General features: G+C 45.0%; 2 protein-coding genes across 3 annotated transcripts in view; one reads left to right on the plus strand and one right to left on the minus strand.

The window, feature by feature from the left end:
* SLC25A46 (solute carrier family 25 member 46) overlaps window positions 1-16,771 on the minus strand; it is a 28,222-nt gene extending 11,451 nt beyond the window's left edge. The window contains exons 1-5 of the mRNA XM_068247378.1: window positions 16,356-16,771; window positions 11,459-11,501; window positions 8,926-8,983; window positions 7,204-7,281; window positions 1,443-1,543 (exon numbers count right to left, since the gene is read on the minus strand). Of these exons, the coding sequence (XP_068103479.1) occupies window positions 1,443-1,543; window positions 7,204-7,281; window positions 8,926-8,983; window positions 11,459-11,501; window positions 16,356-16,629 (554 nt within the window). The 5' untranslated portion in view covers window positions 16,630-16,771. The remainder of the gene's footprint in view (window positions 1-1,442; window positions 1,544-7,203; window positions 7,282-8,925; window positions 8,984-11,458; window positions 11,502-16,355) is intronic.
* A 119-nt stretch (window positions 16,772-16,890) lies between these two features.
* TMEM232 (transmembrane protein 232) overlaps window positions 16,891-25,870 on the plus strand; it is a 299,472-nt gene continuing 290,492 nt past the window's right edge. Inside the window, exon 1 of one of the 2 annotated variants that reach the window (XM_068247370.1) lies at window positions 16,891-17,012. The gene's annotated coding sequence lies outside the window, so the exon portion shown is untranslated. The remainder of the gene's footprint in view (window positions 17,013-25,870) is intronic. The other variant, XM_068247365.1, reaches the window with a different exon arrangement.

The following is a 25,870-nucleotide window of genomic DNA, read 5'->3' on the forward strand; positions in this document are numbered from 1 at the left end:
ATCTTCGAACAAAAGGGTAAAGAAGCTGACTTTATATATTCATCGCTTGTCCTTCTCGGCTGCGGTCGCCTTCTGCCTTGGCGCTGACACTTGTTGTTTATGATTGGCCAATTGCTGACCAATTTTACCACCTCCATGCAGTTGAGTTAACAGATATCGAATACTAGGAAGATATTGTATAGATATACCTTAATACTACATGGAGGTGGTCAAAACTATCAGTGATAGGCCAATCATAATTGAAAGTGTGTACTAGGCTCTGAAGTCTCCTTAAAATCACCTTTTTATTTTAAAAATCTATTAAGTTTGTTTGCGCTAACTAAAACGCTGCATCCCCACGTCTGAAATCTAACTAAATCCCCACAAACTCCTCTCGCAAAATCAACAACTTTCTTGGTCGTGGATTTTGCTGCCCTGTGCGCTTCCGTGTGAGGCAGAGCTTTCAGCTGCAGCTCTGCCTCTCCATGCATCTGTGAGCGCGGATCGCCGACTCTCCCCCCGCCTCTCCCCCTGCCCCTCTCAGTCTTCCTTCACTGAGAGGGGAGGGGGAGAGGCGGAGATACACGCTGACAGATGCATGGAGAGGCAGAGCTGCAGCTGAAAGCTCTGCCTCTCACAGAAGCACACAGGGCAGCAAAATTCACGACCAAGAAAGTTGTGGATTTTGCGAGGGGAGTTTGTGGGGATTTAGTTATATTTCAGACGTGGGGATGCAGCGTTTTAGTTAGCGCAAACATACTTAATAGGTTTTTAAAATAAAAAGGTGATTTTAAGGAGGCTTCAGAGTCTTTTAAGTCTCTACCTAAATAAAGAAGATATTCATCTCACTGAATCTTGTTCATTGGGTAATACTGTCTCACCACACCCTAATAACTATAGGCAAATCCAAAAAGTCCATTATTCCATTCGAGCTTTATGCAACCAAATGTGAAAACAAAATACTGCTGCAATCTTCATATTAGCATATGTGGCCCTATCTGACATTTTAAAGACGTTCAGGTCATGATCTGGTTTTATCTCAAACTAAATGAGTGCTTCTCTAATTGGGACAAATGAAGTTTTATGACAGTCACATTTTCCCTTTCTGATCCATTGCTTTTTATTGATACTTATATTTTTAGGTTTATCTGTATGGGCAGGAAATGTCGCCCTGCAGCGTACATATGGTTTCCATATGTGGCTGCAAAGGATTTAAAGACCTGAACTCCGATATCTAGTCAAGGGTCATGTATGACCAGTGACCACACCCCAGGCCCACCAACAAAAGGACTATGGGTCCTCCTGCTATGTCACGTCATCTCTCTCCACCTGCTGTGGACATCTCGGGCCTGAGACTCAGATACTACAGAAGTCTAAAAATCAACACACTGATAATAGCATTCCTAGTGTAACAACAGTTCTTCATATGTAAAAACATTTGCAGAAAAAGATGATATATCTACCTAGGAAGAGGTGTGAATTCACTGATGATGCCTTCTGCTCCAAGGGTTATCCCCTGAACAATGAATGTGCTCCCCATTCCTTTCCAAAGTGCTCTCAGACCCTGTAGTTTTAACAAAAGTGTTGGTCACAGCAGTGCTTATAACATACAACATCCAGTTGGCCAACTAAGTGAACATATAATTTGCTTGTGAAGGACAAAAAGGTCAGCTAAATTTTTAATGAAAAGAATCACTGGAATAACTACCATTATTATGAAGTACAAAAAAAACCACAACAAAAAAAATCTCTAACTCAAAAAGAATCAAAGAAAATCAAAGAAAATTAACTATCATGGGAATCAAAAACAATTGATTTATCAGAATTTTAGTGCATGTACATACAGTATATTCCACAAGTAGAAGTGAATGGAGTTAAAGGCAATACCACCATTAAAATAAACTTAGTTCAGTGTCTAATACGTTTTTTATTGTCATTTAACCATTTATACCAAGACCTTGTTTTCATCTTGGAGACTAGAGCACTTTTGATGTTTTAGCTTTGCCCCTATTTAATCAGCAAAACCTACCGTATAAAAAAAATAGGTCAGAACCTATGACCCCCCCCTCCCCAATGTGCTGACAAAGCTGCTTTCCCCCCCCCCCCCCCCATGCAGGGCGTGCATTGGAGGGTGCCGGATACAGTATAGCTACCTGTCCTTGTTCTAGCTTGCATCCTTGCAGCTTCTGAACTGTCCGCTAGTGCTCCCTGTCACGTGGGCGCAGCGAGCTTGAAGCTTTAATGGACAGTTCAGAATCTGCCAGAGAGAAGAGAGGATGGAAGCTGGTGCGAGGACAGATCAGATAACTATACTGTACCTGGCCCCCTCCAATTGGAATAACTGGTCAATTTATATAGAAAGTTCCCCGGGTCGCCCTATTGTATCGGAGTGTGGGGGACCCTGTGAAAGATTGGGAAGACTGATTGATGAAAAATTAAAACCACTGGTCATGCAACTTCCATCGTATGTAAAGGATAGCAGGGACGTCCTTAAAGTCCTGGATGGATTCTGTGTCCCCCCTGGGTCCCTCCTTTTTGGGATCGATGTGGAGTCATTGTACACGTCGATCCCACACAAGGAGGGGCTCAGGGCAGCTGACTTTTTCCTTGAGGAAAGCTGCCATATGGCGGCTGAACATAATGATATGCTATTACGAGCACTGAGTTTGGTGCTAAAGTTAAACTGCTTTAAGTTCAATGACAGATATTACAAACAGGTCAGGGGAACATCCATGGGGGCGGCATGTGCCCCAGCATATGCATGTTTGCATCTTGGACTCTGGGCGAGGCAGGATGTCTACCCAGATCCAGATTTCGGGGCACGGCACCCTCTGGCTTCGTTTTATAGATGATGTGCTGGTAGTATGGAAGGGCACAGAGCAGGAACGTCTAAATTACATACAAAAATTAAATGGTAATAAACGTAATATTCGCCTCACATACACTGTAAGTGATGTAGAGATGTCGTTCCTTGACCTCAAACTAACATTGAGGGAAGGAAAAATTGCCACATCTACATATCGTAAGTCCACGGCGGGAAGTAGTGTACTCCATGCTGCCAGCCATCATCCCCCTGCCCTAATACGATCAATTCCATACAGTCAATTCCTGCATATTCGCAGGAATTGCTCAACTGATGAACAATTTCGGAATGAGTCGAGGGAAATGTACTCGAGATTCAGAGAGCGAGGATACTCGCACAGAATCTTGAAATCTGCAATTAAAAAAGTGTGGAATAATGCAAGAACTGACCTGTTGTCATCTAAACCAATGCACAATAACCCTGGGGAGAGTAACCTGAGGATAATTACCCCCTATGGCTCTCACTGGGAAGAGCTGAGACAGCTCCTTGAAAAACATTGGGGTATCTTGAGAGCAAGTCCGGAGATTGATAAAATAGTGGGAACACGGCCATTGTTAACTGTAAAATGTGCACCCAATTCAAAAGACAGACTAGTGAGGAGCGAATTTAAACCTACAAGGGAAGGAAGCGAGTGGTTGAGGAGTAGATCAGGTAGAGGATTGTTTAGATGTGGCAAATGTAAAATGTGCCCATTTGTAGACAAAACCAAAGTAATCACAGATACATATGGAAAGTGTGTATACAAAATTAATGGATTCATGAATTGTGATACAGAAAGTAGTCTATGTAACTTAATGCCCATGTAAGCTTATGTATGTAGGCAAAACCAAAAGAGACCTCAAATCGAGAATTTTAGAACATTTTAGAGAAATCGAAGAGGGGGAGGTAGAAATGCCATTATACAAGCACTATAGAGAACAGCATGGATCCTCACTGAGGGGCACAAAGGTGAAAGAAATATATAAGCTGAACCTCTCAAAAAGGAGGTCTGACTTCGAAAATGTGCTCCTAGGAAAATAATCCATGTGGATCTATAGGTTGAATACTGTTGAGCCGAATGGCTTTAATTCTGACCTACATTTGACTCCCTTCCTACGTCAGATAGCCTATAAATAAGAATAATAAATAAAAAACAAAAATAAATAACATATTAAAAAGGAACTACATAATTCACCCCTAATAATATCTATATATCAGAGGTCTGGTGAATATTATATATAGGGTGGTATTAGTATAATATGGAGTAGATTTGGAAGTATGAATGAAACAGGGATCAGTGATTTGAAATAAACGATAGAAAATGTGGTAGTAACAAAACTACCCAATAGATGGCAGCAGAGAGGAGTCTAAGTCAATACAATAGTTACATGCATGCCGTCTATCTGGTTAAAAGTGAAAAACATCTAAAAATAAATATTAATTATGAAATAAGTGACTAAATCAATTATGTGTGAAAGAGGATTAATAACGGAAAAGAATACCTGCCGTTATATGGACCTTAAAGCGGAATATAACCCTGCATTTCAACTTTGCTCTAAAACATTATTTACAGTATATTATATGCAACCAGCATTTTTTTTTTTACTAGACCAGCATTGGAAGGGTTACACAGGGCTTTAAAGTTCCTTTAGATTTCTGCAGACGCATCCGAAGCTGAAAAGAGATACATTTTGTTTACATAAATGTATCTAAGTGTTGAATGTGACTCATCTCTCTGACTGAGAAGGAGCTTGGAGGACTGCCAAAGAGTGTAAACATTTCTCAATAGTTACATTTCACTAAATAGAATGTATCTATCTGAACTTCTGCATATCTCTCTGTGTTTAACCCTTCCAATGCTGGTCTAGTAAAAAAAAAAATGCTTTTTGCATATAATATGCTGTAAATAATATTTTAGAGCAAAGTTGAAATGCAGGGTTATATTGCGCTTTAAGAGGGAACTGTCGGAGCAATAAAGTTTTGTTCAAATGAACAAGAGATGACATCACCAGGGAGCTCGGTGAGTCACATCAGGAAGGAATGCACTTCCTCTATAAAGCAGACAACACAGTGCCCTGTAACCACGCCCTAATGAAACGTCTTATGACGTGAAACGCATCGGTGGGAGGAGCCAGCCGCCGCACCACGTGTATCTAGCGTGCCCACGCTGACCAAGCCAGCTAGCGCCCGCCGGCCGCTTATCCCTGGATGTATGCTGGGTGGAACTGCAGCACATTTGAGGTGCCCAGTGAGCGAACAGGGATGTGCAAGTGTGCATGCTGACATAGCCAGCCAGCACACACCGATCGCCTCAGGCCGAGTCCAGGGGGAATGTGAGCCTCACAGTAATGTTGCCTTAAATGTGGATATGACATCCAGGACCCACCACTGCGATGTACTGCACATGGAGAGAATAAGGTGAGCCCAGACTCCATTGAAGGGCTATAAGAGCTGGATGCCGGTTGTCACAGTGGTATAGACTGCAGATATCTGATGAGAAAAGGACACACATAGCTGGACTGACATACTCCACTCTGCTGGATTACTGCAAGTATATCTTCAATTGATGCATGCAAAGTATGATGATTCTTGAATGACACTGCTTTACTAAACATCCTATAAACATAAGACTGCTTGCTCTCTAATCAATTAATGCTTGAATACTGCAGTTCTTCTACCACTAAGGACTTATCCCCATTAGGGGGAGGCAGCTGCTGGGTGCATGGTGTGAGGTGTTGTGTGTTAGGTGGGCAGACTGGGCTTGCGTGCATGGAGCATAAGAGTCATTTGACAGACTCCATACAAGCCTAGGACTATGAGGTTTGGGGTATGTGGGGTGGCTCCTCGGTTTTAATGTACTATTTTCTGCGCAGAAATAGTTTTTAACTTTGTCTGTGTCATGGTCCATAAAGGTGTATACCTGCATTTTTTGATTGTGCAATAAAGATGCTAATTTTGACTGAGATGTAACAGGTGTATATGGCCAATTTGTGCGGATTCTTTTTAGTTAAAGCGGAATATAACCCTGCATTTCAACTTTGCTCTAAAACATTATTTACAGTATATTATATGCAACCAGCATTTTTTTTACTAGACCAGCATTGGAAGGGTTACACAGGGCTTTAAAGTTCCTGGAGATTTCTGCAGACGCATCCGAAGCTGAAATAGATACATTTTGTTTACATAAATGTATCTAAGTGTTGAATGTGACTCATCTCTCTGACTGAGAAGGAGCTTGGAGGACAGCCAAAGAGTGTGTAACATTTATCAATAGATACATGTAACTAAATAGAATGTATCTATCTGAACTTCTGCACAGCTCTCCACGGAACTTGAAACCTCTGTGTTTAACCCTTCCAATGCTGGTCTAGTGAAAAAAAATGCTTTTTGCATATAATATGCTGTAAATAATATTTTAGAGCAAAGTTGAAATGCAGGGTTATATTCCGCGTTAATTTATATAGAAAGTTAGGTTTTAAAAGCAGGTGTTGCCAAATAATATTTTTATTGTATTAGTCCCCAACGGCATCCTTACTATAATAGTGTCCATATTATATCTCTTCATTGCACAGCTTCCTTTTAGTTGCTCCCATTAAAGTGTCTAAACGTTCAAAGACCTCCTGTAGTGTCCCTCTTAGGGTGCATTTATATACTGTATACTGCACCTTATAGTGGTCCCTGTGCTTCGCCCCCTCTTATGATGGTGACTGTGCTGTTCCCCCTATAGTAAACCCATTTTAGTGGATTTACTGACAGCCTAGTGGTCCCTCCCATACAGTTTTCCTTGGGGGTTCCTCTTTTACATATATTTTTTTATAGATTTCCCTGCTAATCTAGTAGTCCCCCCTCCCCTAGCTGCTCCGACCAGAGACTCTTGTTACTCCTTTGTGACAGTTGAACCAATTCAGTGATTGGCAGCATACTTGGATGTGCCCATCTAGGAACCGTGCGAAATGGTTGTAATTTATATTTAGATAAAATTATAATTCCTTTTTTAATCCTTACAGTGTATAGAGCTGAACCCAAGGGATTAAATTTTCTAAGCAAAAGTGGCATTTTTCTTTAATCTACATTGCAAAACCTAACAAGAAAATGCATATGCACTGACTGTCCTACTTCAATAGTTATCAAATGCATTATAGTTTTATTCATCATGCAAGAGGATATAATTAAAACACAATCTCATCACCTGTGGAAGACGTTTTACGCTAAACAGGCCTGTAACAACAATGCTTAGTGAAAAGTCCAAGATTTGTTAAAATGATCATAGGATATCACAGAATAAGTACAAAAGCAGAATCTCCCGACGTGACAGCGAACAGGACACAAAAATACAACATGAAAAGTACGGTATATTGCTTACTCTATGCTAATAATCCTACCTGTGTCTTTGTGAAGCTATACATGATATTCACAATGCCAAATGGTGACAAACGGTAATTTCTTGCATCACAGTTAACCTGAAAGAGGAAATTTCTCTTTTTTATACATTTCCAGCAAATAGTTTAAAAATTTTTTTTTTCTAAGGGAATATATTCATCAGTTTCACATCTGTGAGGGTAGCTCATATCTATGAGAGTGCCTACAGTCAGCGGATGAAATTGCAAGGCTGCGATAACTTCCTACTGTAGTACATGATCACGATTATCAAATCAGAACCTTAGGGCTAGTTCACTGTGCTCAGTTGCATTGCTGAATAATTCTGCCTGTCAGCAAACTTTCCATACAGTTCTATGAGCCTGCTCACAGTACTGCGGTGTAATGGATCGCATTATTCTAACTCACTACTGACCACTGTGAACCTAGCCTAACACATCACCTGATCGGACAGATCGCACACTTCTCCATGAGCTCTCATAGACTAGTGAGGCTCATGTCTTTGTACATTAAAGCGGGATTGTCATAAAAATCTAATTTTAACAGCAACTGGTCTAAGTGCATAAGTGATAAAGATGCTAATCCTGCATTCAAAACTTTTTCTGCTGCTATGATTTGGAGTCATCACATACTTAAGGAGCACTGACCCTAGGGCCGGCCCGGGCCAAGAGAGGCTCCAGCCTCAGGGCGCAGTGTAGGAAGGGGCACACAACTCACTCAGCTATCATTCCCCTATTGTGTTTGAAGCAGAGAGAAATAAGAAAAGGGGATACATGGCAGAGACTGTAAGCCAGATAACTAGAGATTGAGGTGTTGGGGGCCCTGTGGCACCTCTTAGTCTAATAGCAATCAGTGTGTGACGGCTGGGGTGGGAGGGATGGAGGGGCGCACTTTGGTGTCTCAGCCTTGGGTGCTGGAGGACCTTGTCCTGGCCCTGACTGACCCTTTAGTAGTCAATGCCAAACAGTTGTATGCTGGGGGTTCTTTTTATCTATAATATATTCCTCCTCCTCCATTTATTTCCCTGCCTGGCTGCTTATCTGAAACATGATCCTCTGCTCACTTGTGTTTACAAGCAAGGCTGAGGTTACTCAGCGATTGGAGGAGAAAAGAAAAAAAAAGTAAAGGGCAGAAATGACATCAGGATTTAACCTAAACTGTGGGCAAAAGACATGGTTCCCACTAGGAACAGACTTCTCTTCATTAACTAAATAACATTCACTGAAATCAAACTGTGGAGAGTACAATACATGTGATATGCAAATAGATCAAGTATTTATCTACATAAATATGCGTTTTATTCCCCTGGCATAGTATGGCTAATCCTACTGCTTTAACTTTTATATAACTTTATTAAAAAAAACCTCAGATAACAACGAGCTACATTTATTTCTTGTAAATTTAGAACCACTTTGTTCCCAAGAAGCAGGCAACACAGTAGACCAGAACAAGACCATACAGGCTGTACTTGCCACGTGTTGTGCAGCTACACTCGTACACGGACGGGAATGTGGCTGCAACAAAGAGGGTCCCTGCGAGCAGCAGTGGGCCGAAGGAGGATCAAAGAAGCTTCTGGATCACCCAGAGGCAATGGAGGTAAATATCTAACCTTTGTTTTTCATCATCACGTTTGATTTGAACAATTCCCTGATGGTGGATGAGGATACAGATAGGAGGCAGGAAGGTACTTGTTAACATGCATTGCTAATTAAAGCTACAATATTTACCTGGCACTGTCGGCGCAAGACAATACACGGGTGAGCCAACACATTTTCTGTAAAGAGACTTTGGTAAGAAAGTGCACAGTAAGTAAACCATATGTACTTGGGGCAAGCATATTCATAAAGAGAAACTGTAATACAGTGCATTAGAAACAACAGATACTCTTTCTAGGGCTGCCTCAATACAACCACCTTTTTTTGTAGTGTAGCTTATTACTTAAAAACAATGTAAGACAACTCGGAGGAAGACAGGGCAAAAACTGTAGTGTGCTGAAAAAGAGACCCAATCAAGGCCAAGATATGACGGGTGAAGCCACATTTTCATGACTACATTGCCATTAAAAAATAGTGGTTGCCATGCTTTTGTAACATTTTTCCTTTGTCTTGGGCAATAGGGCTGTGTGTTCAAAATGTTAAAACTGCAGCAAATAATTTGGATGACTTAAAGAGGAACTCCAGCCTAAACAAACATACTGTCATTAAGTTACATTAGTTATGTTAATTGAAATAAGATAGGTAATATAATCTCTTACTCACACTGTTTTAAAAGAACAGGCAAATGTTTGATTTCATGATGGCAGCCATCTTTTTGGTTGAAAGGAGGTGACAGGGAGCATAAGACACAGTTCCAACTGTCCTGAGCACCTCTCCCAGTTGCTAGGCAACGTGAATAACAACATACGAAATCTCATCATGCTCGGCACAGCATCAGGGGAAAAAAGCCCGGGCTTTATTTTCTTTGGTGGGTGGAGCTTAGGTAAAAATGCAGCTAAAAATGAGGCTTGTATAAGAGAAACAAAGTTCGGTTGCTGTGAAACTGTTAAAGAAACACCAAGCCTTCTCAGTGCTGCTGAGTAGATTTTTAGTCCGGAGGTTCACTTTAACATTTTAAAAATAGAATTTCTCTGTGACTATATAATAATATCCCATATTTAGGAAGGGTCAATCAAGTCAACATTACTTGCCACTTCTCTAAAAAAAAATAAAGAAAATAAAAAGTCCTACGTACTGTCACAAATCTGATTACATTATTATTTTTACATGTCACCTCTCAGTCGCCTTTTTTCCAAGCTAAATAAGCCCAGTTTGTCCACCCTCTCTTGGCACGTTAGCCCTTACCATAGCCTGCAACGCTGCGGTCCAATAGATTTCTCGGTAAAATCTAATGAAAATCTGTGTGCAGCGTATGGAGGGATTCAATCCCTCTCTGATCACAAAGGGATTGATCTGCTTGCCAAATTGGATGGCCATCTATACATGTATGGCCACCATAACATTAACGGGACCCTGTAGCAAAAAGTGGGTGGGGGAAGGGAGCCTCTGGATCCAAAAGAGGCTTCCCTCATTCTCCGTAATCTCGCTCCAGCGGGGGGAACCCCAAAAATCGAAACGTCACACGTGCACGCTAGCTCCGTCTTACTTGGCTCTCTTCTGCAATAGCCGGGTTGAAACAGGTCTGTGCTACTGCGCAGGTGCGAAACACAGCTCAACGTTATAAGGCTTGTCTATTTCCACCGGAGCCTGAGCAGGTGAACATGCGCATGGAGGCCATACTTCATGGGTCCCAGTGATGGGAGGGGTCTGTGTAGGACGACAGGGGAAGTCTCTTTAGGTTCCAGAGGCTCACCACTCCCGAGGTAAGTATCAATAGATATGCATTACAAGCCTCCCATGTTTGCTTTAAGCTCCTATGCAGATCCAGGAAAACATCTGTGCACGGAGCAAAGCTTTAAAGAGACTCTGTAATAAACTTTTTAGCCTTAGTTCTTCTATCCTATAAGTTCCTTTGCCTGTTCTAATGTGCTCTGGCTTACTGCAGCTTTTCCTAATTGCACAGTGGCTGTGTTATCTCTGTTATATGATCTAATCTGTTTCCTTCTGTCGGCACAGTCGGGCTAATGCTGGAATGTGTGGAATGTGCAGGGCTGCTTGTGATTGGTAGAAGCTATACACACCCCCTCCAGGCCCCCTGCAGGCTCTGTATGACTCACACACTCTGCTTATGTGAGCCTATCAGAAGCTGGTTAGTTTGTTTGTAAACACTGCCTAAAACTGTTAATTAGGGCTCTTTCACATCAGACAACGCGAGCAGGAGCCGTTCTCCTGCACTTGTTGTCTGCCTGCGGCGTGTCGTCGGGTATCTGCGGTGCGACGCAATCAGCGGCGGTAGCTGGTAATTAAACCTGACGGAAAACGCCGGCTCGCGGGTGCATTGGATGAAAAGCTGTGCCCGGGTGCGTCGGAACAGCAACGCTTCGAAACGCAGCGTCGGGTGTGAAAGGTAAAATGAAAGTATATGGACTTTCATCTTACCTTGGTTAACGCAAACGTTTGCGTTAATGCACAAAATCTGCCCTAATGTGAAAGAGCCCTTACAAGCCAGGTTTGCAGCAGAGAGTAGCAGAAACAGCACAGAGGGGCCCAGGAGAACATAATGAATATAATGGTATGCTTTTTAGTGTAAGAATATTAGAGTACAGATTCTCTTTAAGATAAAGTTTCAGGACAACCACATCAAAACATATATTGGCAGCGTTACCTTGCAAGTCCAATACCGAATCCTGCAAACCGATTCAGCTGATCTGCAAGGAAAAACAATTAAAGGTAAGTACAGAGAAAAACACATAATTGGTTGAGATGTCTGCACAATTAAGGTCCCTTTCACACGAGCAGTTGATAGGCAGTGAAAAGATTGTTGAACTCTCACAACTGCTTGCTGTTAACTGGTAAATACTCTCTGCTGCTGCCTGGTAACTGCTCACCGAGTGCGCAGTTCAACTGCCCACCCGAAAGGGCTCTAAAAGCTGGCCATACACTTATAGATTTCCACCCAGTGTTCCAAACTGATTTATTCCTTTCTGAACAGGATCAATTAAGAAGGAGTACATTCCTACCATACACTACACATCAGGAGATCTATTGAAAATCGGTAGAATTGCAGAGTTCAACTGTTTAATGCAGTGGAAAGCTATAGGCCCATTAATCTGCTGATGCTCTTACCCCCCCCCCCCCCCCCATTTGTTTTAAATTTTCCATCCTGTCCAATCTATTCTTTTGATCTTGACATCAATCCACAGCATGTAGCCTGTAGTTGAGTGTATCAACAGGGATATGTGAGGGAGCAGGCTGGTGTTGTACTTTGTTCTCTGGTTGAACTCGATGGAGGGATGTCTTTTTTCAACCCAAATAACTATGTAACTATGTATGTATAGGCACCTTAAACAGGGAAGGTCCTTTATTATATGTATTTAAAAGAGAGTAAAGCATGGAGCCAATTAAATACTTCACATCTTCCTCAGTTGACACAAGCATTGAGGAGGGCATGAGAAATATACTGGCTTTATCAGGCTACATGCTGTGGATTGATGTTACGCAACAGTAGACCTCTGCCACCTGGCATTATGCATCCACCCGTTTCTTAAAACAGTGCACTGTTTGGGCACAATCATAATGAAAGTGTTGCGCTGCGTAATATGTTGGTGCTTCATAAATATAATAAATACATTTAAAAAAAAGATGCTAGTACTGACTGTCTTACTGGTAGTTTATGACTAGGTCTCTAAGATTCTCAGTAAAAAAAAAAAACCAAAAAACTTTGAGGGCCCGTTTCCACTGCTGTGGAAATCAGGTCGAATTCGCAAAGTTTCCCCACAAACAAATTGCGCAGGGAAACTCTGCCATAGGTGATAATGCTGCTGTTGTCCGAATCACTTGCCTTAGCAGCCTTTTTCTGTGCATGGCACAGCTTCTGGGATTCGTCTGCATACTTGCAGACCAGGAAGTGCAGCTGCCCGTGGTGGCAGCTACTGCAAACGGGCAGCTGCAGGAGATCGCTTCCTGGTAGAGGCAGAGCTTAGGGCTGTAGCTCTGCCTCTACTCGCGTCAATCGCCGCCTCTCCCAGTATTCTTTCACTGAGAGGAGCGGAGGAGAGTAGGAGTAGGAGATCAGCAGGGATTGACGCCAGTGGAGGCAGAGCTACAGCGCTAAGCTCTGCCTCCCAAAGCAGCAAAATCCACGACTTCGTGGATTTTTGCCCTGGAATTTGGGGGGGGGAGGTGGTTTAAATACAGCGTTCTGCTGCGGGGATGCAGCGTTTTAGCTATGGTGATAGTGCAAAAGATAAATGTTAAATAAAAGAGCAATTTTATAAGGCTTCAGACTCTCTTTAAAGAGAGTCTGAAGCGAGAATAAATCTCGCTTCAGACCTCATAGATAGCAGGGGCATGTGTGCCCCTGCTAAACCGCCGCTATCGCGTCGCTAAACGGGGGTCCCTTCACCCCCAAATCTCCTCGGTGCAGCGGGGGAGCGCTTCCTGGTTGGGGCAGGGCAAACCGCCGCAGCCCTGCCCCACGCGCGTCTGTCAGCGCGTATCTCCGTCTTCCTTCACTGAGAGGGGCGGGGGAGAGGCGGCGATGCACTGCTGATAGATGCGACTGGAGGCAGGGCTGCAGCCGTTAGCCCTGCCTCCAGGAGCGACCAAGTCTGCGACCAAGTGTTGCAGTGGGGGGTTTGGGGGTGAAGGGACCCCCGTTTAGCGGCGCGATAGCGGCAGTTAACTATGAGCTCTGAAGCGAGATTTATTCTCGCTTCAGAGTCTCTTTAAAGGGAAGGTTCAGGGACTATCGAAAAAAAATAAAAATCTAAAATCCACTTACCTGGGGCTTCCTCCAGCCTGTGGCAGGCAGGAGGTGCCCTCGGCGCCGCTCCGCAGGCTCCCGGTGGTCTCCGATGGCGCGCCCGACCTGGCCAGGCCAGGCTTCTTCTGCGCTCCAATCTGCGTGTCACTGGTACGCGCTGACGTCATCGGACGTCCTCCGGGCTGTACTGCGCAGGCTCAGAACTACTGCGCCTGCGCAGTACAGCCCGGAAGACGTCCGATGACATCAGCGCGCACCAGTGACACGCAGATTGGAGCGCAGAAGAAGCCCGACCTGGCAGCCGGCCTGGCGCGCCACCGGAGACCACCAGGAGCCTGCGGAGCAGCGCCGAGGACACCTCCTGCCTGCCACGAGCTGGAGGAAGCCCCATGTAAGTGGATTTGGATTTTTTTTTTCCGATAGTCCCTGAACTTTCCCTTTAAGAGGACACAGAAGCATGTTCTGTGCACAGTCACATGCCTCTCTATTGTCGCCGCTAATCCCCCCTGAAGTACTCCTGGGTCGCGGCTTAGCTTCTGATTGGAGGAAGCTAGCGAGGCGGAGAGCGTTGGGGGGGGGGAGCTATGCTATGGAGGAGGCGGGGGAGGCGATGCTGGAAAAAAATTAACAGGCTGCAGGTAAAAATCAGGCTAGCGACAAGCAGATTGTTGCTAGCCTGGCGATATTTTCAGGGAGGCACAGCAGACTCCGGAGGGGGACTAGCGGCGGTAATAGACATAGCGGGCACGGAACATGCCTGTGTCCTCTTAAGATTTAAAAAAACCCGCCTCGGGTTCTCTTTAAAGGGGAGCTGAAGAGAGAGGTATATGGAGGCTGCCATGTTTATTTCCTTTTAAGCAATACCAGTTGCCTGGCAGCCCTGCTGATCCTCTTCCTCTAATACTATTAGCCATAGCCCCTGAACAAGCATGCAGCAGATCAGGTGTTTCAGACTTTAAAGTCAGATCTGACAAGACTAGCTGCATGCTTGTTTCTGGTGTTATTCAGATACTACTGCAGAGAAATAGACCAGCAGGGCTGCCAGGCAATTGGTATTGATTAAAAGGAAATAAATATGGCAGCCTCCGTATACCTCTTACTTCAGTTCCCCTTTAATGTCATCAGTGACAATGGAAACCCAAGTGCACACAAGTTGGTCTGATGTGCCGGAGAGTGGGAGCAACGTAGGTGCAAAAAGGGGAAAATTCCCAAATCAGGAATTCTGTAACTGCTCAGACGTTTTTCCATCAGTTCTGGTCCAATAGTCACATTTTCCTTTTACTTATTGCCCTGGCTTTGCTTTCCAAATTAGTCTGTGCTAGCAGTGGCCTCTCCCACCTCTACAAAACACTCAATGCCCTGGCACTGCTTTCCAAATTAGTCTGTGCCAGCAGTGACCTCTCCCACATTTACACAGCACACAATGCCCTGGCACTGCACATTATTACATGCTAGCAGTGGCCTGTGCTCCATCTATACAACATGCAATGAACTGGCACTGCTCTCCACATTACTCTCTGCCAGAAGTGTCCTGTGCTCCATTCTATATGCCATACAATGCCCTGGCACTGCTCTCCACATTAGTCAGGCTAGCTGTGGCCTGTGCTCCATTCTATACACCATGCAAGGCCCTGGCACCGGAGCAGTGCTTTTCAGCGCTGCTAGATTTGGGCGCAGCCGGCGCCTCCATAGACTTCAATAGGAATCATTCCTATTGAAGCGCTCAGTGAGTAACGTCGGCTCCGTCAGAAGACAGAGCCGAAGTTGCTTAAAAACATAATAATTCGGCCTCCAGCAATCGCTGGAAGCCGAATTATTTCATTCCCCCACTATCCATGTCGGCCTGGAGGGGGAATAATAATTAAATCGGCCCGGACTTGTGCAGAAGCAGGATCAGCTATATACCGCTGTATCCTGTGCCCAAGTCTACCGGCGCCGATTTCAAATGTACGCCCTGGCACTGCTCTCCACATTACTGTGTCAGAAGTGGCCTGAGGTTCATTCTATATGCCATGCAATGCCCTGACACTTCTCAGCACATTAGTCAGGCTAGTGATGGTCTGTGCTCCATTCTATACACCATGCAAGGCCCTGGCACTGCTCTCCACATTACTCTGTGCCAGAACTGGCCTGAGCTCCATTCTATATGCCATACAATGCCCTGGCACTGCTCTCCACATTAGTCAGGCTAGCTGTGGCCTGTGCTCCATTCTATACACCATGCAAGGCCCTGGCACTGCTCTCCACATTACTGTGCCAGAAGTGGCCTGAGGTTCATTCTATATGCCATGCAATGCCCTGACACTGCTCTCCACATTAGTCGTGCTAGCAGTGGCCTGTGCTTCATTCTATATGCCATGTAATGCCCTGACACTGCTCTCCACATTACTCTGTGCCAGAAGTGGCCTGAGAGCTCCATTCTATATGCCATGCAATGCCCTGACACTGCTCTCCACATAACTCTGTGCCAGAAGTGGCCCGAGAGCTCCATTCTATATGCCATGCCATGCCCTGGCACTGCTCTCCACATTACTCTGTGCCAGAAGTGGCCTGAGAGCTCCATTCTATACACCACACATGGCCTGTCATAGCATTCCCACCAGCAGTGGCCTCTTCTCCATTTATGCAGCATGGTGCCTTGACAGATCTCTCCCATTACTCCATGCATTGCTAGTAGTAGCCTCCCCCACGTCTATACACCATGCCATGACCTCACACAGCTCTGCAGTGGTCTCTCCTTCTACGCATAGTGCTGCCACAGCTCCCCCATGTGTCCGAGCTTGCATTGGCCTCTCACCCCCGCTGCTGGCGCTGTTCTCCTCCCCCGGGCCAGGAAGCGCCATGCTCCCATCTCCTCCATACAGTGGGGTTTTCTCCCCGCGGTGCAGGTTGCGGCTCCCCGGAATGTCAGGCGGGGTGGTGACCCAGTGCTGTGACAGGTCTCCGGAAGAGCTGAATGACCTTGCTGGGAAGCCGTGCTGGTAGGGTGGCGGCGGCCCCTCATCTCCCCTTCCCCAGGCGGAGCCCCGGTAGCCCAGGCCATCGAAGCCTTCGGGCCGACGGGGCTGCATGCTAGTGAAGGCGCTGCACAGCCCGGGGACTGCCGACTACGTGACGTCACCACAGCAGGTGTATAGCAGCAGGACAAGGATAACAACACCCGACCAGCACAGGAAGAAGGCCTGTCAGTTCTCTCTGCCTGCCGTCAATGACGTCATGTGACAACAGAGCATGATGGAACGTGTAGTTCCAACCACTAACCAATGGCATGGCGCGCTGTGACAGGCTATGCTACGCTCTGACTGGCTGAGCTGTGTAGTGAAAATAGCTATGTGATAGGGTGGAAAGGAGAATGGGCGGGTGTGGTAACTGGGAGTCACTCCGCGTCCTTAGCAACCTCGTGTGTGTGGCTCACCGCTGCTGTATGTGGACTGGCCACGGATCACATTTCCAGGTACAGTGTAGTCTGCGCTTCTTGTACTGCTGCCTTCTCATGCAGGATGCAAATGCTGATAGGTTGCAAAAAATGCTACCACACTGGTATACATACAACTTACTGTACAGCCCCGCTCCGGTCAAACATCAGTTCTCGTTCTAGGAAAACAAATGAGGACAGCTCTTGTTTTTTTCCATTCTGAATATGAATTTGCCTTCTTAAAAGACATCTGTGGTAAACTGATGAGATAAACAATTGTTTCTATCCTCCTTCTCCTAAAAAATGACTTTGACCCAGTTTTATTTTATATTTCAATCTAGTTTTGAAGTTTTTACTGTTTCATGGTTTACTCATACTGTGCTGCGTGATCTGGTTTTCTTGTATTCATGTATTGTCATAATGCTGTATGTCACCCCTAAATATTGTCTGTAACCTAAATTAATGTCCAGCGCTGCGTAATATGTTGGCGCTTTATAAATACAATATATAATAAAAAATGGTCTCTGCTCACACCTTTATTGAAGTATGCAAGAGCTCAAATCTATGAATTATTTACCCTTTTTATCTCTTTACTGCTATCAGAAGCCATTTACTGACAGCCAGGAAAGTATTTTATGGCTGTAATTATCAGTGAAGGTTATGCTATAGTCCGACCCAGTCCCGACCCGGACAGAAACTGTCACTTTCATACCTGATGTGTAACTCTTTCAGGCAGAGAAAGAAAATAAGGAACACAGCCTAGTTATCTGTGTGCTTGGCACTATACATACACATGTCTATCTCATCATGTGATCTCGGGTTGTCCTTTAAAACAAAGAGTATTTGTGTTGGCAAGAAACATCTCCCATGCCATGATACATCACTAGAAAAGCAATAGAAAAGATTAAAACTGTGTCTCTACCTGGATTTTGTGCAATTGTAGCAATGTAATATACCATAGTGACAGAACAACTCAAAGTTTCGACTGACAGGCCTTTTCTGAACACTTGACTGGTGGACTAGTTGACTCCCTTGTGTTGGATTATTTAGCAGTTTGAGCTTTATGGGCTGTCTTTTTTCTTGGTTGTGCAAATCATCCCATTGTGTGAAAGCCAGATACCCATCCAGAATACTGGAGTGCACAATGTGCCTATATGGCATACTAATATTAGAGTCCTTGCTCCACCCCAGTGCCATAAATGAATATTGCTCTATGTGGTGAGACTTGCCGAAGTTACAGGACGCGGTACCAAAGAGGGAGCAGGCTGAGGACGGCATGGGAGCGATCCGTGCACATGGGGCCGGAGGAAGCCCCAGGTATGTCTAAAACTTTTAGTTTAAAAGGTCTCTGGTTCCCTTTGAAGTGAACCAAACTTGCTTCAGGATAGATTCTTATGCAGAGGGAAAGCTCTCAATACCGCAGAACCTTCCCGCCCGTTATTCCAGTATTGTTCCCTGTTGAAATTATTTGACCTGCAACGTCAAATACCTTTTGGGACTCCTTGTGCAGGCTTCACAAGTACTTGTGTCCCCGAGTGGTTCTGAAGACAAGCGGATCTGTACTGCGCACGCACGAGTCTAGGCACGCATGCACAGTATGGCTGGGCCTGTCTTTGAAAACACTTGCGAGTTCTTCTGAAGTCTGCCGGGGAGCAGGACCGGTTCTAGAAAGGCACATATGAGAGGGCAGTCAGAAATGTGAAGGGGGCATCATGTGTACACAGAGGCAGCGGAGTTGACAAATGCACCCTGTACGTATTTAGAGAGTTTAGCCTGTCTAATTCCCCTCATCTGTGTCTAATCACAAGTTGAAATTTGTATAGGTTATAGTTTAGCTAGGTAGGTGTCCGCAAGAGACTTTATTCTTGTAACGAAGATCCCAGCTTTTAACTTAGCTGTATGGACAGCATTGATTGTTTGCTGCATGATTTTTTGTGAATGGATTCGCATGAGGATTTGCATGACTGTGCAGAAGTTCATATTGACTTTGCTGTTTTGCTTGCCACACCCCTTCCAGCACCTCCCTATTAAATCTGCAAGTGTTTAAAAGGACTTACAAGGCGAGAGTGGTAAAAAAAAGTAAAACACCTGGCTGCAAGTTTTATCCACAGAGGATGCCATCTGCGCCCTCTGTTTCATTCCGCTGTGGTGCTATTCTTATTTTCAGCATGAGGTCGGGACCCGACCCGATCCCTCGGGCCGGCTGCACTTGCGCCAATAAATATGGCCGCCAGGTCCTGCTGTGCCTGCGCAGTTGTCTTAGCCGTGAGTGTAGCTGCGCAGCTCTGAGTCCTTCTCCAGCCCCGTAATACAATACAATAACTTTATTAGCAGAAGTTGGCGCTAAGGAGACTAGAACACCTAAGCTGCAAGTTCCAAAGAGGGAATCCCAAGACCCTCAAAAATCAACTATAAACAATTTATAAATAAGGAACACGCGCTAGTGATAATGATTTAATCTATAAAATTCTCATGTACATAGATGAAATGCTAAAAAAAACCACACCTATAACAAAACACTCATGCCTTTCATACTATTCACAATCATACCATAAATTCATCAGGTGTATCAAAAACCTCTTCCTAACAACCTGAGCTAATTAAGATCTACACCTAGACTCTTGATTGCTTATTGGCAGTCCTTAATAGCATATGATTCCTGGAGCATAGAAAAAAGGCTTTTTTCTTTTCTTTCTTTCCAGCAACTATTCCAAAAATAGATCGTATATTAAGATCCTATTCATGAGAAGAGTTGATCAATTTTGTGCAATAAACAGGTGTCAGTTCCAACAGTGCATCACTCAGCCTCAGTGGATTCAGCCCGTTTGATATGTGCTGTCAGTTTTTCACACAGGCATCTTTTAAGACTTTATAAGTCACACTGCATAGATCAGCCTCAGTGGATTCAGCCCGTTTCATATGTGCTAACAGTCTCGTTTACAAACGCTTTTTCAAGCGTGACTTTACAGCAAACTATGTTCAATCAGAGTACCTCTATGTCTTAGAAGCTCCTCTCCCCGATCTTCAAGCTATAGACTCAGCCGGGTACTTCAGAGCTCCCTTTTCCGTTCAGCTCTCGGCGATGCTTGGTCGCATACGTCACTTCCTGCTGACAAGTTCAGCGTGACGCCCGCTGTCTGTTCCAGCAAGCCGTAAGCTGCTCTTTCTGGTGACGTCACCTTAAAGCAATAGGATCCTTTGATGTGCAAATGGTCGCTAAGCGTTATTGTAACTGAATAAACCGTTTCTGGAGCATTTAGGAACTAAACTGGCCGCAATAGCGCTTAGCGACCATTTGCACATCAAAGGATCCTATTGCTTTAAGGTGACGTCACCAGAAAGAGCAGCTTACGGCTTGCTGGAACAGACAGCGGGCGTCACGCTGAACTTGTCAGCAGGAAGTGACGTATGCGACCAAGCATCGCCGAGAGCTGAACGGAAAAGGGAGCTCTGAAGTACCTGGCTGAGTCTATAGCTTGAAGATCGGGGAGAGGAGCTTCTAAGACATAGAGGTACTCTGATTGAACATAGTTTGCTGTAAAGTCACGCTTGAAAAAGCGCTTGTAAACGAGACTGTTAGCACATATGAAACGGGCTGAATCCACTGAGGCTGATCTATGCAGTGTGACTTATAAAGTCTTAAAAGATGCCTGTGTGAAAAACTGACAGCACATATCAAACGGGCTGAATCCACTGAGGCTGAGTGATGCACTGTTGGAACTGACACCTGTTTATTGCACAAAATTGATCAACTCTTCTCATGAATAGGATCTTAATATACGATCTATTTTTGGAATAGTTGCTGGAAAGAAAGAAAAGAAAAAAGCCTTTTTTTCTATGCTCCAGGAATCATATGCTATTAAGGACTGCCAATAAGCAATCAAGAGTCTAGGTGTAGATCTTAATCGGAGCAGTGCTTTTCAGCGCTGCTAGATTTGGGCGCAGCCGGCGCCTCCATAGACTTCAATAGGAATCATTCCTATTGAAGTGCTCAGTGAGTAACGTCGGCTCCGTCAGAAGACAGAGCCGAAGTTGCTTAAAAACATAATAATTCGGCCTCCAGCAATCGCTGGAAGCCGAATTATTTCATTTCCCTACTATCCATGTCGGCCTGGAGGGGGAATAGTAATTAAATCGGCCCGGACTTGTGCAGAAGCAGGATCAGCTATATAACGCTGTATCCTGCGCCCAAGTCTACCGGCGCCGATTTCAAATGTACGCATCTTAATTAGCTCAGGTTGTTAGGAAGAGGTTTTTGATACACCTGATGAATTTATGGTATGATTGTGAATAGTATGAAAGGCATGAGTGTTTTGTTATAGGTGTGGTTTTTTTTAGCATTTTATCTATGTACATGAGAATTTTATAGATTAAATCATTATCACTAGCGCGTGTTCCTTATTTATAAATTGTTTACAATACAATAACATTTCTATAGCGCTTTTCTCCCATAGGACTCAAAGCGCTTAGGCTCTCTCAGATTCAGTAATTGGTAGTAGGATGAAGTATTCACACAACAAAAGTTATATTTCTACAAATGCCAAACTGAACTGGTGGATTTCAGTCTGGATTTAAACATATCCAGGGATGGAGCTGTCCTGATCTGTTGAGGTAAGGAGTTCCAAAACGTAGGAGCAGCATGACAGAAGGCTCTGGGACCAAAGGTTTCCAAGTGGACTCTGGGTATGACTAGATTATTAGAACCTGTGGATCTGAGAATGCAGGGATTGCTACGCAGCTGTAACATATCTTTCATGTATCCAGGGCCCAGATTATTCAGTGATTTAAATGTCAGTAGGCTGATCTTGAATAGGACCCTCCATTCTATAGGTAGCCAGTGGAGGGAGTGCAGGACTAGCATTATGTGGCAGTGACGGGGTTGGTTGGTTAGCAGTCTGGCAGCAGTATTCTGTATCAGCTGTAGGCAGTACAAGTCCTTTTTTGGAAGGCCAGTGTAGAGAGCATTGCAGTAGTCCAGTCGGGAGGTAATGAAGGCATGAACTAAAGTTGGTAGATCTTCTGGGGTCAAGAGGTGCTTGATTTTTGCGATGTTCTTAAGGTGAAAATAGGATCATTTCACCACAGCAGAGATGTGAGTTCTGAAGTTTAAATCCCCATCAATTAGAACTCCCAGGCTATGCACATGATCAGAGCTGTGTAGATCTGTGCCTTCTATTCCCAGTGGTGAAGACTGCAAGTTAAGTTGTTTTGTTGTCATGCGCTGCCCTCCGATCAGAAGGACTTCAGTTTTTTCTGAATTTAGTTTCAGCCAGTTGTCATTCATCCATTGCTGTAGTTTACGTAAGCCCACGTTTATAGTTAGAGTTGGGTCTGTCACACCAGGCTTGAAGGAAAGATATAGTTGAGTGTCGTCCACATAGCAGTGGTATGTCAGGCCATGTTTTTGGATTAGTTTTTCAAGCGGTAATGTAACGATCTGTGTAACACAGAGAGGATCTGATTACCGGTGATCTGTAGTATCACCGAGAATACAGATATATACCCGATTATTGATGATCTGCAGTATCACCGATAATCAGATATATCTCTAACCTCTGGACACCTGGGTAATAAGAGTGTTTGGTGCAACAGAAATACTTTGAGGACTGCACCTGAGGAGCAGGTGCACAGCAGTAAGGAGTACTGCACAGTAACACGTTCCTTCCGCAAGCCTGAGACTCTCCCGAGGGAGGGGTCAGGCTAGGAGTAGAAAGGACAGAGTGTGAGTGACACCAAGGAAGGGTGTCACCCACAGGTCTGTGAGCTATCTCTTGACTGAGGAGATAGCTCTCGAGGTTGGGCAAGCCGGGTCGGCAACAGACAGACAGATCAGGGACAGAGACAGGAGACAGATGCGGAATCCTAAGACAAGCAGAGTTCGGCAACAGAGTATCAGATATAGCGAAGTACCAAATCAGAGATCAGAAGAGTAGTCAGGAAAGCAGAAGGTCATAACAAATAATCAACAATGCCTAGTCTTGGGTGTGAGCTCCTTGATCATCAACACCCTGGAACTGATCTGAGTATAACTAGATGGTAAAGCTAATTCCTAGTCTGAGGTGTGAGCTCCTTGGTCATCAACACCTAGGAACTGGTCTAAATAATAACACAGATAATATACAGTTTTCCCTAGACTGAGGTGTAAGGTCCTTGATCATCAACACCCAGGAACTGGTCTAATTAATAACACAGATAATATCACAGATACTGACAAGGTCTGAGTGCTACCACGTAGCGATCGCAACGCCAGACACCAGAGAAATGACCAGCACCCAGTATATATATACCAGCGCTCTCCAGCGCCTCCCCTAAGTGCTGGACCAATGAAACCTGATAGAATTGTCAGCTGATCGGCTAGATCAGCTGACACCCTTCTGACTGCCATAAAGGCTCTGCCTCTCAGCGCGCGCGCGTTTCCTTCTGAACCTGTGTAGACTATGAGTCCCAGCCCAGACATGTGTTGTAATGCATCTGTTGGTTTGAACGCGGGGCCAGCCGCACCACTGTCAGAGCATGCGGCGGTTTCCCTGCGTTCAGCCATACTGCTAGTGGTAGACCCATGCGTGCAAACTGCCGCGTCGGACGCGGAATCCACCGCCTTGTTCACTGGGCATGCGGCGGTTTCTCCGCGCTCCGTCAGGCCAGTGGATGCAGGCCCATGCGCGCAAGCTGCCATGTTGAACGCGGAATCAGCCGCCTTACTCTGAGTACTCGCGGCGGCTTTTCCGCTTTTTCTCACAGTAACCCCCCCTGAGGAGTGGACTCCGGACAGCTCCTACCCGGTTTCTCAGGATATAAAGCGTGGAACTCCCTCCTTAATTTATCTGCATGCATGCGACACTCAGGTACCCATGTTCTCTCCTCAATACCATACCCTTTCCAGTGAACTAGATGCTGCACTGAGTTCTGTAAAACACGTGAGTCTAAAATCTTTTCTACTTCGTACTCAGGTTGGTCATCTACCATCACAGGAGGAGGAGGAGTGGAACCTACATGAACTACTGGCTTAAGCAGGGACACATGAAAGGATCTTACACCACGTATGCTGGCAGGGAGATCAATGGCATAAGTAACATTGTTGATCTTCCTGGTCACTGGAAAAGGGCCCACAAATCTGGGTCCTAACTTGGGCGAGGGCTGTTTCAGGGTCAAATGACGTGTGGACACCCAGACCAAGTCTCCTGGCTGGAACTTCCACTCTAAGGAGCGTTTCTTGTCAGCTTGACCTTTCTGACCTTGAAAAGCCTTCTCCAAATTATTTTTCACGATCCCCCAAATGTTCTTAAATGACTTTTGCCAAGCCTCCAAAGCTGGAAACGGAGTGGAAGCTACTGGCAGTGGGGAGAACTTAGGCAACTTTCCAGTTACCACCTGAAACGGAGAAAATCCAGAGGAAGAGCTTTTCAAATTATTGTGCGCAAATTCTGCAAACGGCAAGAACTTGACCTAATCATTTTGCGCATCCGCAACATAACACCTTAGAAACTGTTCCAATGACTGATTAATTCTCTCAGTCTGACCATTGGTCTGTGGGTGGTAGCCCGACGAAAATGACAGTTCCATGCCCATTTGATGACAAAATGCCCTCCAAAATTTAGAAACAAATTGGACTCCCCGATCTGACACAACGTTTTCCGGAATGCCATGTAGCCGGAAAATGTGGATGATGAAAAGATCGGCCAACTCCTGGGCCGAGGGGAGTCCTTTCAGGGGCACAAAATAGGCCATTTTACTGAAACGGTCGACTACCACCCAAATGACCGACATGCCCTCAGACCTCGGAAGCTCACCCACAAAATCCATGGACAAATGGGTCCATGGTTCACTCAGGGTGGGCAAAGGCTGCAACGTTCCCACAGGTTCCAGACGGGAGGGTTTGCTTTTTGCACATACTGCACACTCTCTAACATACTCCTTGCAGTCAGTTGCCAATGAAGGCCACCAAGCACACCTAGCAACAAGGTCCTGTGTTCTGGTGGCCCCAGGATGTCCAGCATTTTTGTGGGAGTGGAACATCTGCAATATCTGGAGACGAAATGGCAGTGGTTCAAACATCACCCCTTCAGGCTTTCCTTCAGGGACATCCTGCTGGAAGGGACTTAAAGTCTCCATCCAGTTTTTCCAGGTCTCTGTGGCTGTCAACACTACTCTCTGTGGGATAATAGTCTCTGGGTCTGAGGGCTGTGCTGTCTCTGGCTCAAAACATCTGGACAAAGCATCCGCTTTAATGTTTTTACTACCCGGAGTGTACGTAATTACAAATCTGAATCTCGAGAAAAACAGTGACCACCGAGCCTGACGGGGACTCAATCTCTTAGCCCCCTCAATGTATTCCAAATTTTTGTGATCAGTGTAAACGGTAATCGTATGTTCTGCTCCTTCTAGCCAATGACGCCATTTTTCGAAGGCCAATTTAATGGCTAAGAGCTCCCTGTTGCCTATATCGTAGTTTCTCTCTGCTGGTGAAAACCTACGAGAGAAATAGGCACACGGGTGTAATCTTCCCTGCAACCCAGAACGCTGAGACAGCACAGCCCCTACCCCGACCTCCGAGGCGTCCACCTCCACAATAAAGGGATAGGAGGTGTCAACGTGTCTCAAAATGGGTGCAGAGCAAAACAATTCCTTCAAAGTGGAGAAAGCAGCCAGAGCTTCGGGTGACCAGTGGTTGGTATCTGCCCCTTTCTTTGTGAGACTGGTGAGGGGTGCTATGACTGTGGAGTACCCCTTTATGAACCTTCTATAGTAATTAGCGAATCCTAAAAATCTCTGGAGAGATTTTAGCCCCACTGGCTGAGGCCATTCCAGGACAGCAGAGACTTTGGCAGGATCCATAGAAATGCCCGAGGTGGAAATTATGTACCCCAAAAAAGTAACAGATATTACCTCAAAAATGC

The sequence above is a fragment of the Hyperolius riggenbachi genome, chromosome 1, assembly GCF_040937935.1.
Source record: "Hyperolius riggenbachi isolate aHypRig1 chromosome 1, aHypRig1.pri, whole genome shotgun sequence".
Taxonomy (NCBI): Eukaryota; Metazoa; Chordata; class Amphibia; order Anura; family Hyperoliidae; genus Hyperolius; species Hyperolius riggenbachi.